The 14,786-nt window shown below is 47.6% G+C and overlaps 1 protein-coding gene across 1 annotated transcript in view; it reads right to left on the bottom strand.

The window, feature by feature from the left end:
• LOC144610286 (transcription factor COE2-like) overlaps positions 1–14,786 on the bottom strand; it is a 249,166-nt gene that overhangs the window by 219,410 nt on the left and 14,970 nt on the right. The window contains exons 4-7 of the mRNA XM_078428875.1: positions 14,115–14,166; positions 12,168–12,231; positions 8,120–8,175; positions 2,669–2,742 (exon numbers count right to left, since the gene is read on the bottom strand). Coding sequence (XP_078285001.1) covers positions 2,669–2,742; positions 8,120–8,175; positions 12,168–12,231; positions 14,115–14,166 — 246 coding nt within the window. The remainder of the gene's footprint in view (positions 1–2,668; positions 2,743–8,119; positions 8,176–12,167; positions 12,232–14,114; positions 14,167–14,786) is intronic.

Here is a 14,786-nt window from a genome sequence, read left to right as displayed (position 1 = left end):
CGAGTGTCAAGGGTTATGGGGAGAAGGCAGGAAAATGAAATTAGGAGGCAGAGATCAGCCATGATTGCATGGCGGAGTGGACTCGATGGGCTGAATGGCCTAATTCTACTACTATAACTTGTGAACTTGTAGAACTTGTGAAGATAATCATGTGGCATTATCTTAAAGAGCACCTACATCTTCAAAATGCTCATGCCACTTCATCCATTCCTTAACTCCAAAGGTTATTCTCAATATTTACCTTATAATTTTGGTACAATTGCAACATGTAAACGACACATCGGCAAGTACATAGGTAAGACAGGCCTGGAGGAATAAGGGCCAGATGCAAGCAAGTGGGACCAGCTCGGTTAATCTGTGGAATTCTCTGCCACAGAAGGTAGTTGAGGCCAGTTCATTGGCTATATTTAAGAGGGAGTTAGATGTGGCCCTTGTGGCTAAAGGGATCAGGGGGTATGGAGAGAAGGCAGGTACAGGATACTAAGTTGGATGATCAGCCATGATCATATTGAATGGCGGTGCCGGCTCGAAGGGCCGAATGGCCTACTCCTGCACCTATTTTCTATATTTTCTATGTTTCTAAGTTATGGTAACTTGATCGGCATGGACATTGTTGGGCCAAAGGGCCTGTTTCCATGATGTATAGGTCTACAACTCGATAATTATTCCCAATTATTACATTGTTATCTGTGGGCGCCAACTCCATGCATAATGGATGCCACATTCCCCCCCCCGCACCGGCAGTAATTGGTATGCCCTCCTCAAAATGTCCTTTCCATTGAATCAATGGCAATCAATATAAACGTGCTGATTGCCTTTAGCTACATTAACAACATCACCCCATAAAGAGAGGTCATGCAGTGATCTCATCCCCCTCCCATTGTACCTTATCACTCTAAACTGATTTGAGAGGAAGCTCATACATTGGGTCCATATGATGAGCGTTTAACGGCATTGGGCCTGTACTCGCTAGAGTTTGGAAAGGGGGATGAGGAGGGACTTCATAGAAACTTACTGAATAGCAAAAGGCCTGGATAGAGTGGATGTGGGAAGGATGTTTCCACTTGTGGAAGAGTCTCGGACCAGAGGCCATAGCCTCACAATAAAGGGACGTACTTTAGGAAGGAGATGAGGAGGAATTTCTTTAGTCAGGGGGTCGTGAATCTATGGAATTAGTTGCCACAGAAGGCTGTGGGGGCCAACTCAATGGGTATTTTTAAGGCGGAGATCGACAGATTCTTGATTAGTATGGGTGTCAGGGGTTATGGGGAGAAGGCAGGAGAATGGGGTTGAGAGGGAAAGTTAGATCGGCCATGATTGAATGGCGGAGCAGACTTGATGGGCCGAATTGCTCAATTCTCCTAGAATTTATGAACCTATAAACCAGTACAGAGTACCAACACCTCTACAAAGTTCAACTAGATTTTCAAATTTTCGAATTGTTAACATTATGAAAAGATAACTAAAGTTTAATAATACAATTTATTTATTAATCGGGCAGTCAGGCCCTTAAGTAGCACTGCAGGATAACAATTTGCCATAGGCACCAACAGCAAGGAATGATATGTATACCGGCACCCTTTTAACTACAAAAGAACACTGCTCGACTATCTCTGCCAATCCTCCCAAGACAGGAAAAGAGAGTAGGAAAATAAACTGCAGATGCTGGTTTAAATCGAAGGTGGACACAAAATGCTGGAGTAACTCAGCGGGTCAGGCAGCATCTCGGGAGAGAAAGAATGGGTGACGCCTCGGGTCTCGAGACCCAAAACATCACCCATTCTTTCTCTCCTGAGATGCTGCCTGACCTGCTGAGTTACTCCAGCATTTTTAGAAATAAATACCTTTGATTTGTAACAGCATCTGCAGTTATTTTCTTACACAGGAAAAGAGTTATCAACTGTGATTGAATGGCAGAGTAGACTTGATGAGCCGAATGGGCTAATTCTGCGTCTGTCACTTATGAACTTATGAACACTTATGAGCAGACATTACGTTGCAAGATGGGGTACATGGCAAGAGTTTCACTCCTCAGTGGAATCTGAGAGGATCCCCACACAGACTTGCACGCCATGCAAATAATTAAGAAACTGAAAGCCATTATGTGTAAGAGTTTCTTGTCTCTAAAACTCTTAATGCTTTTCCATGAACACAGGTTATTAACCAAACCCAACCAAAGTCAATAGACAATACAATAGGTGCAGGAGGAGGCCATTCAGCCCTTCGAGCCAGCACCGCCATTCAATGTGATCGTGGCTGATCATTCTCAATCAGTACCCCGTTCCTGCCTTCTCCCCATACCCCCTGACTCCGCTATCCTTAAGAGCTCTATCCAGCTCTCTCTTGAATGCATTCAGAGAATTGGCCTCCACTGCCTTCTGAGGCAGAGAATTCCACAGATTCACAACTCTCTGACTGAAAATGTTTTTCCTCATCTCAGTTCTAAATGGCCTACTCCTTATTCTTAAACTGTGGCCCCTTGTTCTGGACTCCCCCAACATTGGGAACATGTTTCCTGCCTCTAACATGTCCAACCCCTTAATAATCTTATACGTTTCGATAAGTCCTGGTGTATTTTTGGAAAATTCCACATTGTAGGATATTGTAACTTCACTAATACAGACGTACAAGGCAACAAGTAGCTGATATACCACTGGCTGGTCCTTACCTGCACATGACCTCATGAGTGAGAAGCACCCTGCACATTTCTGGGTTTTTATTTTGACCCTCGTAGATAATCGGCTGCAAAGAAAGTTAGAAATGCTTAGTCTTCGCGGCATCACATTGAAGACAGAGAACGTTTGGACCATGATCACTGGACAAGCTCATTAGCCTCGCCGAAACACCTTAACACCAGACCCTTTGATCTTGATTTAAGTCTACTTTAAGACCCTTTAGTTTTAGTTCCAGTTTTAGATATACAGCGCGGAAACAGGCCCTTCAGCCCACCCAGTCCGTGCCGACCAGCGATCACTAGCACCATCCTACACACTAGCGACAATTTACCAGCTACAATTTATAGAGGCCAATTAACCTAGAAACCCGCACATCTTTGGAGTGTGGGAGGAAACCGGAGCACCCGGAAGAAACCCACGCGGTCGCAGGGAGAACGTGCAAACTCCGCACAGACAGCACCAGTGGGCAGGATCGAACCCGGGTGTCTGGCGCTGTGAGGCAGCAACTCTACCGCTGCGCCACCGTGCCACCCTTCTTCGGCAACCTGCTCCAGCCGATGAAACCCTCCCAGCCAGATGACCATTGGGAGAATGTTGGCCGACTGCCCTCTCATCCTAATACATGCTGACCTATGAAACCCTCCCTGCAAAAACAAATTAACCAGTTTCACTTTAAACTCTAAATTTCATAAGCCCAACTTTCATTTTCCTTCTAAATCTCTGACACCTCCTGATGTCTAGAATTATCTCGCCTAGCACTGCACCTCCAGTGTCATTGTCAGTTACTAGATAGGATCTGTACTACGCAATGCAATGCAAGAATAACGCAGCAAGCTATTTAATGTTGCACTCAATAAATTAACACATTTATCGAGTCGTACAAAACTTATTGAGGTTGCTAATTGGCCCGAGCATGGGCTCTTCCTCACTGGAACCCGATGGAACTTTTGTTTCGAGATGCATTGATGTCATGGGATAATATAAGCAGCTGCTAAATGCACTAAGCACTTTGGGGACTGTGCAGTGCAGTGGCAGAGACACTATCCTTTCACCTCTGAGACCCGAGTTCCAATTCAGCCCAGACTAACGGGATGAAAATTTCCTCTTGTCGGCAGCTGTGACCATCCCCAAGTGAAATGAGATCCGTCTGTTGGTGTCCCATGTGAAACCGGTCCGGGGGTGTCACTGCTGGAGCCAACATCGCCAGAGGGCAAGCCGTTTCTGTCAAGAAGGGTCAGTCCCACTGTTGGAGGTTGAAGGAGCAGGAATGGGAAGAAGTGAACTTACTGCCACCTGACTGTAGGACAAGCCCTGGAGAAGTTTGGTCCAGTTGGACAAAGAAAGTGTGGCATCTCTTTGTCCCCCAGAAATGTTGGCCCTACCCCCCCCCCCACCCACACACACAAGAAACAACCTATAAATGAATGAGGGCGCAGGCACGGTGGCGCAGATGTAGAGTTACTGCCTTAAAGAGCTAGAGGCTCCGGTTTGGTCCTGACCACAAGTGCTGTCTGTATGGAGTTTGTACGTGCTCCCCGTGACCACGTAGATTTTCTCTGGGTGCTCCAGTTTCCTCCCACACTCCAAAGGACGTACGGGTTTGTAGGTTAATTGGCTTTGGTAAATATTGTAAAATGTCCCCAGTGTGTGTAGGATAGTGCCCGTGTGTGGGGATCGCTGGTCGGCGTGAGCTCGAAGGACCTGTTTCTGTGCTGTATCTCTAAACTAAACTAAGCCAAACTTGATACGTGGGTTTGTTGGTTAAATGGCCTCTGTAAATTGCCCCTCATATGTAGGGAGTGAATGAGAAAATACTAGTGTTTGGAGGTCGACATGGAATCAGTGGGCCGAAGAACATGTTTCCATGCTGTATCTTTAAATTTAAATATAAATTTCCCTAGGATTAAAAGTGGACAACGACTAATTTTTCGATTTAGATTTAGAGATACAGCGCGGAAACAGGCCCTTCGGCCCACCGAGTCCGCGCCGCCCAGCGATCCCCGCACATTAACACTAACCTACACACACTAGGGATAATTTCTACATTTGCCCAGCCAATTAACCTACATACTTGTACGTCTTTGGAGTGTGGGAGGAAACCGAAGATTTCGGAGAAAACCCACGCAGGTCACGGGGAGAACGTACAAACTCCGTACAGACGGCGCCCGTAGTCAGGATCGAACCTGAGTCTCCGGCGCTGCATTCGCTGTAAGGCAGCAACTCTAGGGTGGCATGGTGGTGTAGCGGTAGAGTTGCTGCCTTAAAGGACCAGAGACCCAGAGTTTGTACATTCTTCCTGTGATCAAGTGTGTTTTCTCCGGGTGCTCCAGTTTCCTCCCACATTAAAAAGATGTACAAGTTTGTAGGTTAATTGGCTGGGTATAATTGTAAATTGTTCCTAGTGTGTGAAGAATAGTGTTATAGTGTGGGGATCGCTGGTCGGCATGGACTCGGTGGGCCGAAGGGCCTGTTTCTGCATTGTATCTCTACACTAAACTAAAATGAAATAAAAAGATGGTTTTGTACTGAGGGTACGATCGCCAAGCCTGATTCAGGCAAACTTTCCATCAAAAGTAATAAAGGCTTTTTGCACAAATTGTGTTGGGTTCAGAGAACGCCTGTATGACTTCTCAGAGATCAACCAACCCGGTGGCCCAGTATGAATCAGTGGTCCTCTAAAGAGCTCACTTCCAAAGATTAAATCGGAAACAAAAAGGATCAATGATTATGAGTGAGGTACAAAACGCTGGAGTAACTCGGTGGGACAGGCAGCATCTCTGGAGAGAAAGAATGGGTGACGTTTCGGGTCGAGACCCTTCTTTCTGCACAATGATTATGAGTGCTAGGAGTGTCTGGAGATTAAGCTACAAATCGATATTCTCCTTGTCCTCTAGTTCCAATTCTGTTCCAATTTACAACAATGGTATCTCTTAACTTTTGGAGCATGATGAAGGGAAACAACTAATCAAAAATTTAAAAAATGTTGTGCTATCGACAAGGTTCGGGCGGAATTCAGCGGGTCAGGCAGCTTCTGCGGACAATAGACAATAGGTGCAGGAGGAGGCCATTCGGCCCTTCGAGCCAGCACCGCCATTCAATGTGATCATGGCTGATCTTTCTCAATCAGTACCCTGTTCCTGCCTTCTCCCCGTACCCCCTGACTCCACTATCCTTAAGAGCTCTATCTAGCTCTCTCTTGAATGCATTCAGAGAACTGGCCTCCACTGCCTTCTGAGGCAGAGAATTCCACAGATTTACAACTCTCTGACTGAAAACGGTTTTTCCTCATCTCCATTCTAAATTGCCTACCCCTTATTCTTAAACTATGGCCCCTGGTTCTGGACCCCCCATAACATTGGGAACATGTTTTCTGCCTCTAACGTGTCCAACCCCTTAATAATCTTATATGTTTCGATAAGATGGAGGCAATGGAATTACAATGCTTCAGATCAGGACCCTTCTTCAGACTTGATTGGAGTTGGGGGGGGGGGGGGGGGGAGAGAAAGCTGGAAAAGAGAGGTGGAGGCAAGACAAAGCCTGGCCAGTGATAGATGGGAAAATAAAGATGGTGCTGGAGTAACTCAACGGGCCAGGCAGCAGCTGTGAAGAACAAGAATAGATGACTTTTTTGGTCGTTGGGACTGCTCTTCAGACTGATCCGAAACGTCACCTACTCATGTTCCCCAGAGCTGCTGCCTGACCCGTTGAGATACTCCAGCACTTTGTGCCTTTTTTATGTGAACCAGAATTTGCAGTTCCTTGTTTCAAAGTGATAGGTGGATACTGGTGAGAGGAGGGCTGATTTGGCAGATGGGTGGCATAAATGACAACAGCTGAGGTGAAATAGAGACAAAAAGGGTGTCAGAGAAGGAAAGAAGAGTGAAATTTGAAGCTGGGAATTAGAGATTTACAGGTTGTAATGCATCATAAAAATAGAAAACGTTATTTTATTTAATTTTAAATTAAATCATATTTGAAATTTAAATAGAACTTCAGTTGACATAGAAACATAGAAAATAGGTGCAGGAGAAGGCCATTTGGCCCTTCGATCCAGCACCGCCATTCATTGTGATCATGGCTGATCGTCCACAATCAGTAACCTGTGCCTGCCTTCTCCCCATATCCCTTGATTCCGCTAGCCCCTAGAGTTCTATCTAACGTATCTAGTTGAAGATCACAAGATGGAGTATCTCCTTTGCAAACAGTTGTTTCAATAATTATGTTAAAATCCTCTGCTTGTAATGAACAGCATCTGCTGCCGACATTATGTAATGGCACCCTGCGTTTTTCAAGAGTGTGATTACACCTGGATTAGCTGCAGCCAATCCATCCCTCTCGATTAGAGTCACAGAGTCATAGAGTGTGGAAAAAGTACCTTTGGCCCAACTTCCCCACACCGACCAACAAGTCCCATCTGCACAGGTACATGGATAGGACAGGTTCAGAGGGATATGAGGCAAATGCAGGCAGGTGGGACTAGTCTAGCTGGGATATGTGTGGGCAAGTTGGGCCGAAGAGCCTGTTTTCATGCTGTATGACTCTATGACGAGTCCCACCTGTCTGTCTTTGGCCCTTACCTGTTCTATCCATGTACATGTCCAAATGTTTCTTAAATGCTGCAATAATCCCTGCCTCACTACCTCCCCCGGTAGTTAGTTCAATACACCCACCACCCTTTGTGTGAAAAAGTTACCCCTCGGATTCCTATTAAATCTTTACCCCTTCACCTTAAACCTATGTCCTCTGGTTCTCGATTCCCCTACTCTGGGCAAGAGACTTTGATCGGAGGAAGGGTCTCGAACCGAAATGGGTCTGAAGAAGGGTCCAGACCCGAAACGTCACCTATTTCTTTTATCCAGAGATGCCGACAGACCCGCTGAGTTACTCCAGCTTTTTGTATCTATCTTCAGTTTAAACCAGCATCTGCAGTTCCATCCTACACACTCTGCCTTTACCCGATCTATTCTATTTCAGAACATTGACAGTGGAAACGTTTGACAAGATTGCCTGCAACATTGGGGGAGTCCAGAACCCGAGGGTCACAGTTTAAGAATAAGGGGTAGGCCATTTAGGACTGAGGTGAGGAAAAACTTTTTCACCCAGAGAGTTGTGAATCTGTGGAATTCTCTGCTACAGAAGGCAGTGGAGGCCAATTCACTGGATGGATTCAAGAGAGAGTTAGATATAGCTCTTAGGGCTAAGGGAATCAAGGGATATGGGGAGAAAGCAGGAACGGGGTAGTGATTTTGGATGATCAGCCATGATCACATTGAATGGCGGTGCTGGCTCGAAGGGCCGAATAGCCTACTCCTGCACCTATTGTCTATTGTCTATTGTCTATTGATCACATTGACTCGAAGGCCCCAATGACCTACTCCTGCACCTATTTTCCAATGTTTCTATGTTTCCCTATTCAGGAGGAAAACAAAAAAATAATTTCATACCTGTTTAGTCACGGAATCGATGAGTCGCACGTATAGGTCCTGCTCCGTCCGCACACCTGTGCAAAAGTACAAGTTAGCAACAAGTTAGCGTGGTGTCCCTTGAACAAGAAAATGAAGGGCGGTAAAGATAACAGATATTTCATATCTGAAATATGAAATAACTAGCGGCATTCCCCTGAATAGACGGGAATAGACTGCAATATTTAACATTTAGGGCCAGTCTCATGCTTAGTAGACCTAGCTTAGTTTTCGTTTTTTTTAGGGAATTAGCGCGGAAACAGGCCCTTCGGCCCACCGATCCCCGCACTATCCTACACACACACCGGCGTTAATTGACAATTTTACCAATCCAATTAACCTACAAATCTGTAGGAAATAACTGCAGACGCTGGTTTACAAACCTGCACGTCTTTCGAGGGTGGGAGAAAGCCGGAGAAACCCCAGGCAGGTCACGGGGAGAACGTACAAACTCCGTACAGACAAACACCCGTAGTCAGGATCGCACCCGGGTCTCTGGCGCTGTAAGGCAGCAACTCTACCGCTGCGCCACAAGTTCTACGTGCCACCCCCAAGTCCTGTGGGGTGATCTTGGGTAAGAAAGAGTTTACTGAAATCAGCAATTGAATGCACTCGTGGGCGGTGCAACAGTGGATTTCACGCCTCACTGTGCCAGAGACACGGGTTCCATCCTGAGCTCGGGTGCTGTCTGCGTGGAGTTTGCAAGTTCTCCCTGTGACCGCGCGTGTTTCCTCCGGGTGCTCGAGTCTCCCCCCACGTCCCAAAGGCGCGCGGGTTTGTAGGTTAATTGGCCTCTGTGAATTGTCCTTTTGCGTGGAGGGGAGTAGATGAGCAAGTGCGATCACATAGAACTAGTGTGAACGGTTGAACAATAGTCCACGTGGACTCGGTGGCCAAAGGCCTTGTAGACAATAGAAATAGGTGCAGGAGGAGGCCATTCGGCCCTTCGAGCCAGCACCGCCATTCAATGTGATCATGGCTGATCATTCTCAATCAGTACCCCATTCCTGCCTTCTCCCCATACCCCCTGACTCCGCTATCCTTAAGAGCTCTATCTAGCTCTCTCTTGGATGCATCCAGAGAATTGGCCTCCACTGCCTTCTGAGGCAGAGAATTCCACAGATTCACAACTCTCTGACTGAAAAAGTTTTTCCTCATCTCAGTTCTAAATGGCCTACCCCTTATTCTTAAACTGTGGCCCCTTGTTCTGGACTCCCCCAACATTGGAACATGTTTCCCGCCTCTAACGTGTCCAACCCCTTAATAATCTTATACGTTTCGATAAGATCTCCTCTCATCCTTCTAAATTCCAGTGTATACAAGCCTAGTCGCTCCAGTCTTTCAACATATGACAGTCCCACCTTCTTTCCATTTCTATATCCTGCAACAATCTAATGAATCAAAAAGCAGATAGAAGCGGGAGAGTGAAAACTGGAAACAGGAGAAAGACACAAAAATGCTGGAGTAACTCAACGGGTCTCGGGAGAGAAGGAATGGGTGACGTTTTGGGTCGAGACCTTTCTTCAGATTCCAGCTTCTAGTGTCTATCTTCGGTTTGAACCACCATCTGCAGTTCCTTCCTGCACATGTTATACCTAGTGTGCAAGGAGTGGATGGAAATATGAGATAACATACGGGTCGGCGGCCCGAAGAGACTTTTTCATGCTCTCTCACTAAACTGAAACTAAAACATGCGATTCAAAATGAGGCCAGTCGGCCCATTGCCTCTGTGTCGGTGGAATGAGAGTCACTGAGTTACATTAACCTTCCCGCATTTGGTCGGTTTCCCCGCGGATCACGGTTCCTCAATACCACACCCGGGTTACTGTTTAAAAGGAGAGAGGGTCTCCAACGGGGAAGTGGGTTCTACCGCCCCCTCCCCACCTCCCCTCTCCCCCTCTCCCTCTCCACCTCCCCTCCCACCACCTCCCCCCCTCTCCCCTCTCCCTCTCCACCTCCCCTCCCCACCTCCCCACCTCCCCCCCTCTCCTCTCCCCCTCTCCCCCTCTCCCCCTCTCCACCTCTCCACCTCCCCTCCCCACCTCTCCCCCTCTCCCCCTCTCTCCCTCTCCCCCCTCTCTCCCTCTCCCCCTCTCCCCCCCCCCCTCTCTCCCCCTCTCCCCCTCCCCCCCTCTCTCCCCCTCCCCCCTCTCTCCCTCTCCCTCTCTCCCCCTCCCCCCACCTCCCCCTCTCCCCCTCCCCAATCTCTGTCTCCACTCTCTGTTCCCCCATTCCTCTCGAAACGGGTCAATTATTGCAAATTCGCGTCCCTTTAGTTTTTCTCTTGGCCTGCTCCTATTTATTCCGTATAGAGCCCCCATAACCCCCACACAGCTGACAAACCCCCCTCCCCCCGGTTTGTGCCTGCAACCTACCCTCTGGTATTCTACACACAGTGCTGTTTTACGCACGGTGGCGCAGCGGTAGAGTTGCTGCCTTCCAGCGCCAGAGACCAAGGGTTCGATCTGCCTGTATGTGGTTTGTACGTTCTCCCCGTGACCGCCTGGGTTTTTCTCCGGGTACCTCCCACATACCAAAGACGTGCAGGTTTGGAGGTTAATTTGGCTTCGGTGAAGCTGTAAACTGTCCCCGGTGGGTGTAGGATGGTGTTAATGCGCGCGGATCGCTGGGGCGGCGCGGACTAGGTGGGCCGAAGGGCCTGTTTCCCCGCTGCATCTCTAAAACTAAACTGAATAAACCAAAGGCCCTCCGTTCTATTGAAGAAAAAAAAGTAATGGTTCTATGAAAACATTTAGGGAGCCGGTTTAAAGTTGTGATATTGGCGGAAAACGTAGTTCGTTTCTAAAAATAATATGATTTATAGTGGAATCTTTGACTAGGTCACCTTACTGAGACCGATCTTAATCTTGGTCTGTCTTCCCACTGAGAGTGGACTGGTCAGGCCGTCGTCAGCTTCCTGCCCGGACGTTTGGAGGCTGTTATTGGACTCCAAGTTCCAAGCACAGCCTGACCGCTAACCCTCTCCCTCCATTCGCAGGGGAGATGGAAACAAAGGACCATCAACACCTCAGCCCCACAAGTTCCATTGCCTCGTAAATTCATAAATTATAGTAGCAGAATTAGGCCATTCGGCCCATCGAGTCTACTCCGCCATTCAAAGCACGGCTGGTCTATCTTTCCCTCTCAACCCCATTCTCCCACCTTCTCCCCGTGACCTTACTCGTCAAGATTCTGTCAATCTCTGCCTTTAAATAAAAAAAATATCCATTGAATTGGCCTCCACGTTGATTTGGGAGGAAACCGGAGCATCCGGAGGGTCGCGGGGAAGAACGTGCAGACTCCACACAGACAGCACCGGAGGTCAGAATCGAACTCGGATCAGTGGAGATGAGAGAGAGTGGATATATAAGAAAATAACTGTAGATGCTGGTGCAAAACGAAGGTATTTATTCACAAAATGCTGGAGTAACTCAGCAGGTCAGGCAGCATCTCAGGAGAGAAGGAATGGGTGACGTTTCGGGTCGAGACCCTTCTTCAGACTGAGAGAGAGTGGAGGTGGCTGAACGGTCGGCGCACAGTCCGGTGCACTCCGATACGGTCTGAACCTCCCAATACAATAGACAATAGGTGCAGGAGGAGGCCATTCGGCCCTTCTAGCCAGCACCACCATTCAATGTGATCATGGCTGATCATTCTCAATCAGTACCCCGTTCCTGCCTTCTCCCCATACCCCCTGACTCCGCTATCCTTAAGAGCTCTATCCAGCTCTCTCTTGAATGCATTCAGAGAATTGGCCTCCACTGCCTTCTGAGGCAGAGAATTCCGCAGATACAAGACTGCACCGAAGGAGGAACAAAAAGAGATCAGATGGGACGTTTTGCAATGTTGCACCATGCAGTCTCAGAGAAGCCGAGAAAGCCGGGAGACTTCTTTCTCTAACCGACCCACCCCTCCCCTTTCTCAACCTCCCCCTCCCCACCCCTCCCCTTTCTCTACCGCACCCCCCCCCCCCCTCCACCCCTCCTTCCCCACCTCTCCCCGTAAACAGCAAGATTTCCGTGAGACTCACCATTGCTGTAAAGCAACTGTAGTTTGTAATGTGTCCCGTTGTTCGTCTTGTCGTTGCCCGGCTCCTGAAAGAGTAATTTTGTAGAAGTTTAGCGGTTAATTTCACCCTGACCTGTCGTGTTAACGAAATCCTATTTTTAATTCTTTAGGGGGGAGAAAAAAATAAACACTGGTGGAGAAAGACGGAATTGAGTTGAGTTTTGTTTATTGTCACGTGTCCCGAGGTACAGGGGAAAGCTTTTGTTGCGTGCTGACCAGTCAACAGAAAGACAATACACGATTACAACCTAGCACAAATATACCGCTACAACTGGGCCGTGTAAACCCCGTGAGAGATTCTCAAATGTTATGTTGAAGGAAGACACAAAAAGCTGGAGTAACTCAGCGGGACAGGCAGCATCTCTGGAGAGAAGGAATGGGTGACGTTTCGGGTCGAGACCCTTCTTCAGACCGAGAACGGTCTTTACCCGAAACATCACCTATTCCTTTTCTCCAGAGATGCAGCCTGACCCGTTGAGTTACTCCAGCACTTTGTGTCTATCCTTGTCATAAACCAGCGCCTGCAGTTCCTTGTTTCTACATCCACTTTCGCATCCACTCCCTGCACACCAGGGACAATTTACAGTGGCCCAATTAGTCTACGAAACCCGTACGTCTTTCGGATGTGGGAGGAAACCGGAGCGCCCCGGAAGAAACCCCACGCGGTCACAACAGGGAGAACGTGCAAACTCCATATGGACGACAGCGGCCGAGGTCAGGATTGAACCCGGGTCTCTGGCGCTGCGAGACTGGACTTGGAAGACTGGAGCGACTAGGCTTGTATACACTGGAATTTAGAAGGATGAGAGGGGATCTTATCGAAACATATAAGATTATTAAGGGGTTGGACACGTTAGAGGCAGGAAACATGTTCCCAATGTTGGGGAGTCCAGAACCAGGGGCCACAGTTTAAGAATAAGGGGTAGGCCATTTAGAACGGAGATGAGAAGAAACTTTTTCAGTCAGAGAGTTGTGAATCTGTGGAATTCTCTGCCTCAGAAGGCAGTGGAGGCCAATTCTCTGAATGCATTCAAGAGAGAGCTAGATAGAGCTCTTAAGGATAGCGGAGTCAGGGGGCATGGGGAGAAGGCAGGAACGGGGTACTGATTGAGAATGATCAGCCATGATCACATTGAATGGTGGTGCTGGCTCGAAGGGCCGAATGGCCTCCTCCTGCACCTATTGTCTATTGAGACAGCAGCTCTACCACTACGGCCTCTGTGCCGCCATGTGATTGTAAATAATAGTGACTAGAGTTTTATTCTGCAATTGTATGATAGTTTTGGTTTGCAGCAACAACAAAAAAATGTATTGCTGATTTGCAGGCAGATAAAACTAGTTTATCTTGGCATTATGCTTGGCACAGACATTGTGGGCCAAAGGGTATGTTCCTGTCCATGCATTTTTTCCATGTTCTATGTTGGCTTGACTTCCAACTAGAGTAATGGGTACAGTTGGGCAAAATCGCCCTCAAAATCCTCCTTCCCCTAAAAAAATATTGGTTTGTAAATTGGATGAAAATGGGTAAATCTACAGAGGATCTTGGAGCCACTTGGAGGTTACACCGTATCTGTGGGGGTGGGGGGGGGGGGGTGGGGCAGGGGGGACAACTAGAGAGCGCTCCTGATTTACCATCTACCTCATTTGAGACCCTCGGACTATCTTTAATAGGACTTTTGCCGGACTTAATCTTGCATTAAACGTTATTCCATTCATCTTGTATCTGTACACTGCGGACGGCTCGATTGTAATTATGTCTAGTCTTCCCACTGAATGGATTACACGCAACAAAAAGCTTTTTTTACTGTACACGTACAATAAATTATAAAACTAAATGAAAAACTAAAAAGGAAACGGAGTTAACGTTTCACGTCGAAGGCCCTTCGCCAGAACTCATCGAATTGGATACTATCTTTAACAAATAATGTGTACACGGGATGTAATATTGTTCTCGCCCATGGCTGTGGGCGGATTGCGAGAAATTTCGGTTTACTTGGTCCAGTTATCGGAGTCAACCGGAGAGATTCCTTCACATTCCCAGTTCCCACAGTTAAAGGACACCTCCTTCTGCCGGGCTTGGGGTTGGGAGGCGGCTCAGTAAATGTCAGAATCCGACGGTGCAGGAAACAAAAAAGTTCCCACTGCGGCCGAGTTGTCCGACTCGGTTCAAGCCCCGGCGAGTAATGACGCCGGAGAAGGGAAACGGGGAAGAACAGCGGCTTCATGAGCTCTCAACTCTGACACTAAGTAGTTATTGCAACGCGATTTACACCTGTAGCGTGAAGATATAAAGTTGTCTCTCTCTCTCTCACACACACACACACACACAAACATACACACACGCCACATACAACTACTCTCATTTATTCACAAACACAGTTAATCACTACGTGCACACATTCACACTCACACAACACACACTAACACATACACACACACACAATAACACACACACCCACACTAACACACACACACACACACACACACAATAACACACACACTAACACATACACACACACTAACACGCACACACACACAATAACACACACAGACACACACACACGGACTGACAGACCCTCTC

Source organism: Rhinoraja longicauda, chromosome 36, assembly GCF_053455715.1.
Source record: "Rhinoraja longicauda isolate Sanriku21f chromosome 36, sRhiLon1.1, whole genome shotgun sequence".
Taxonomy (NCBI): Eukaryota; Metazoa; Chordata; class Chondrichthyes; order Rajiformes; family Arhynchobatidae; genus Rhinoraja; species Rhinoraja longicauda.
Note: the sequence above shows the minus strand (reverse complement) of the source record. Positions and strands in the feature narration are given on the sequence as shown.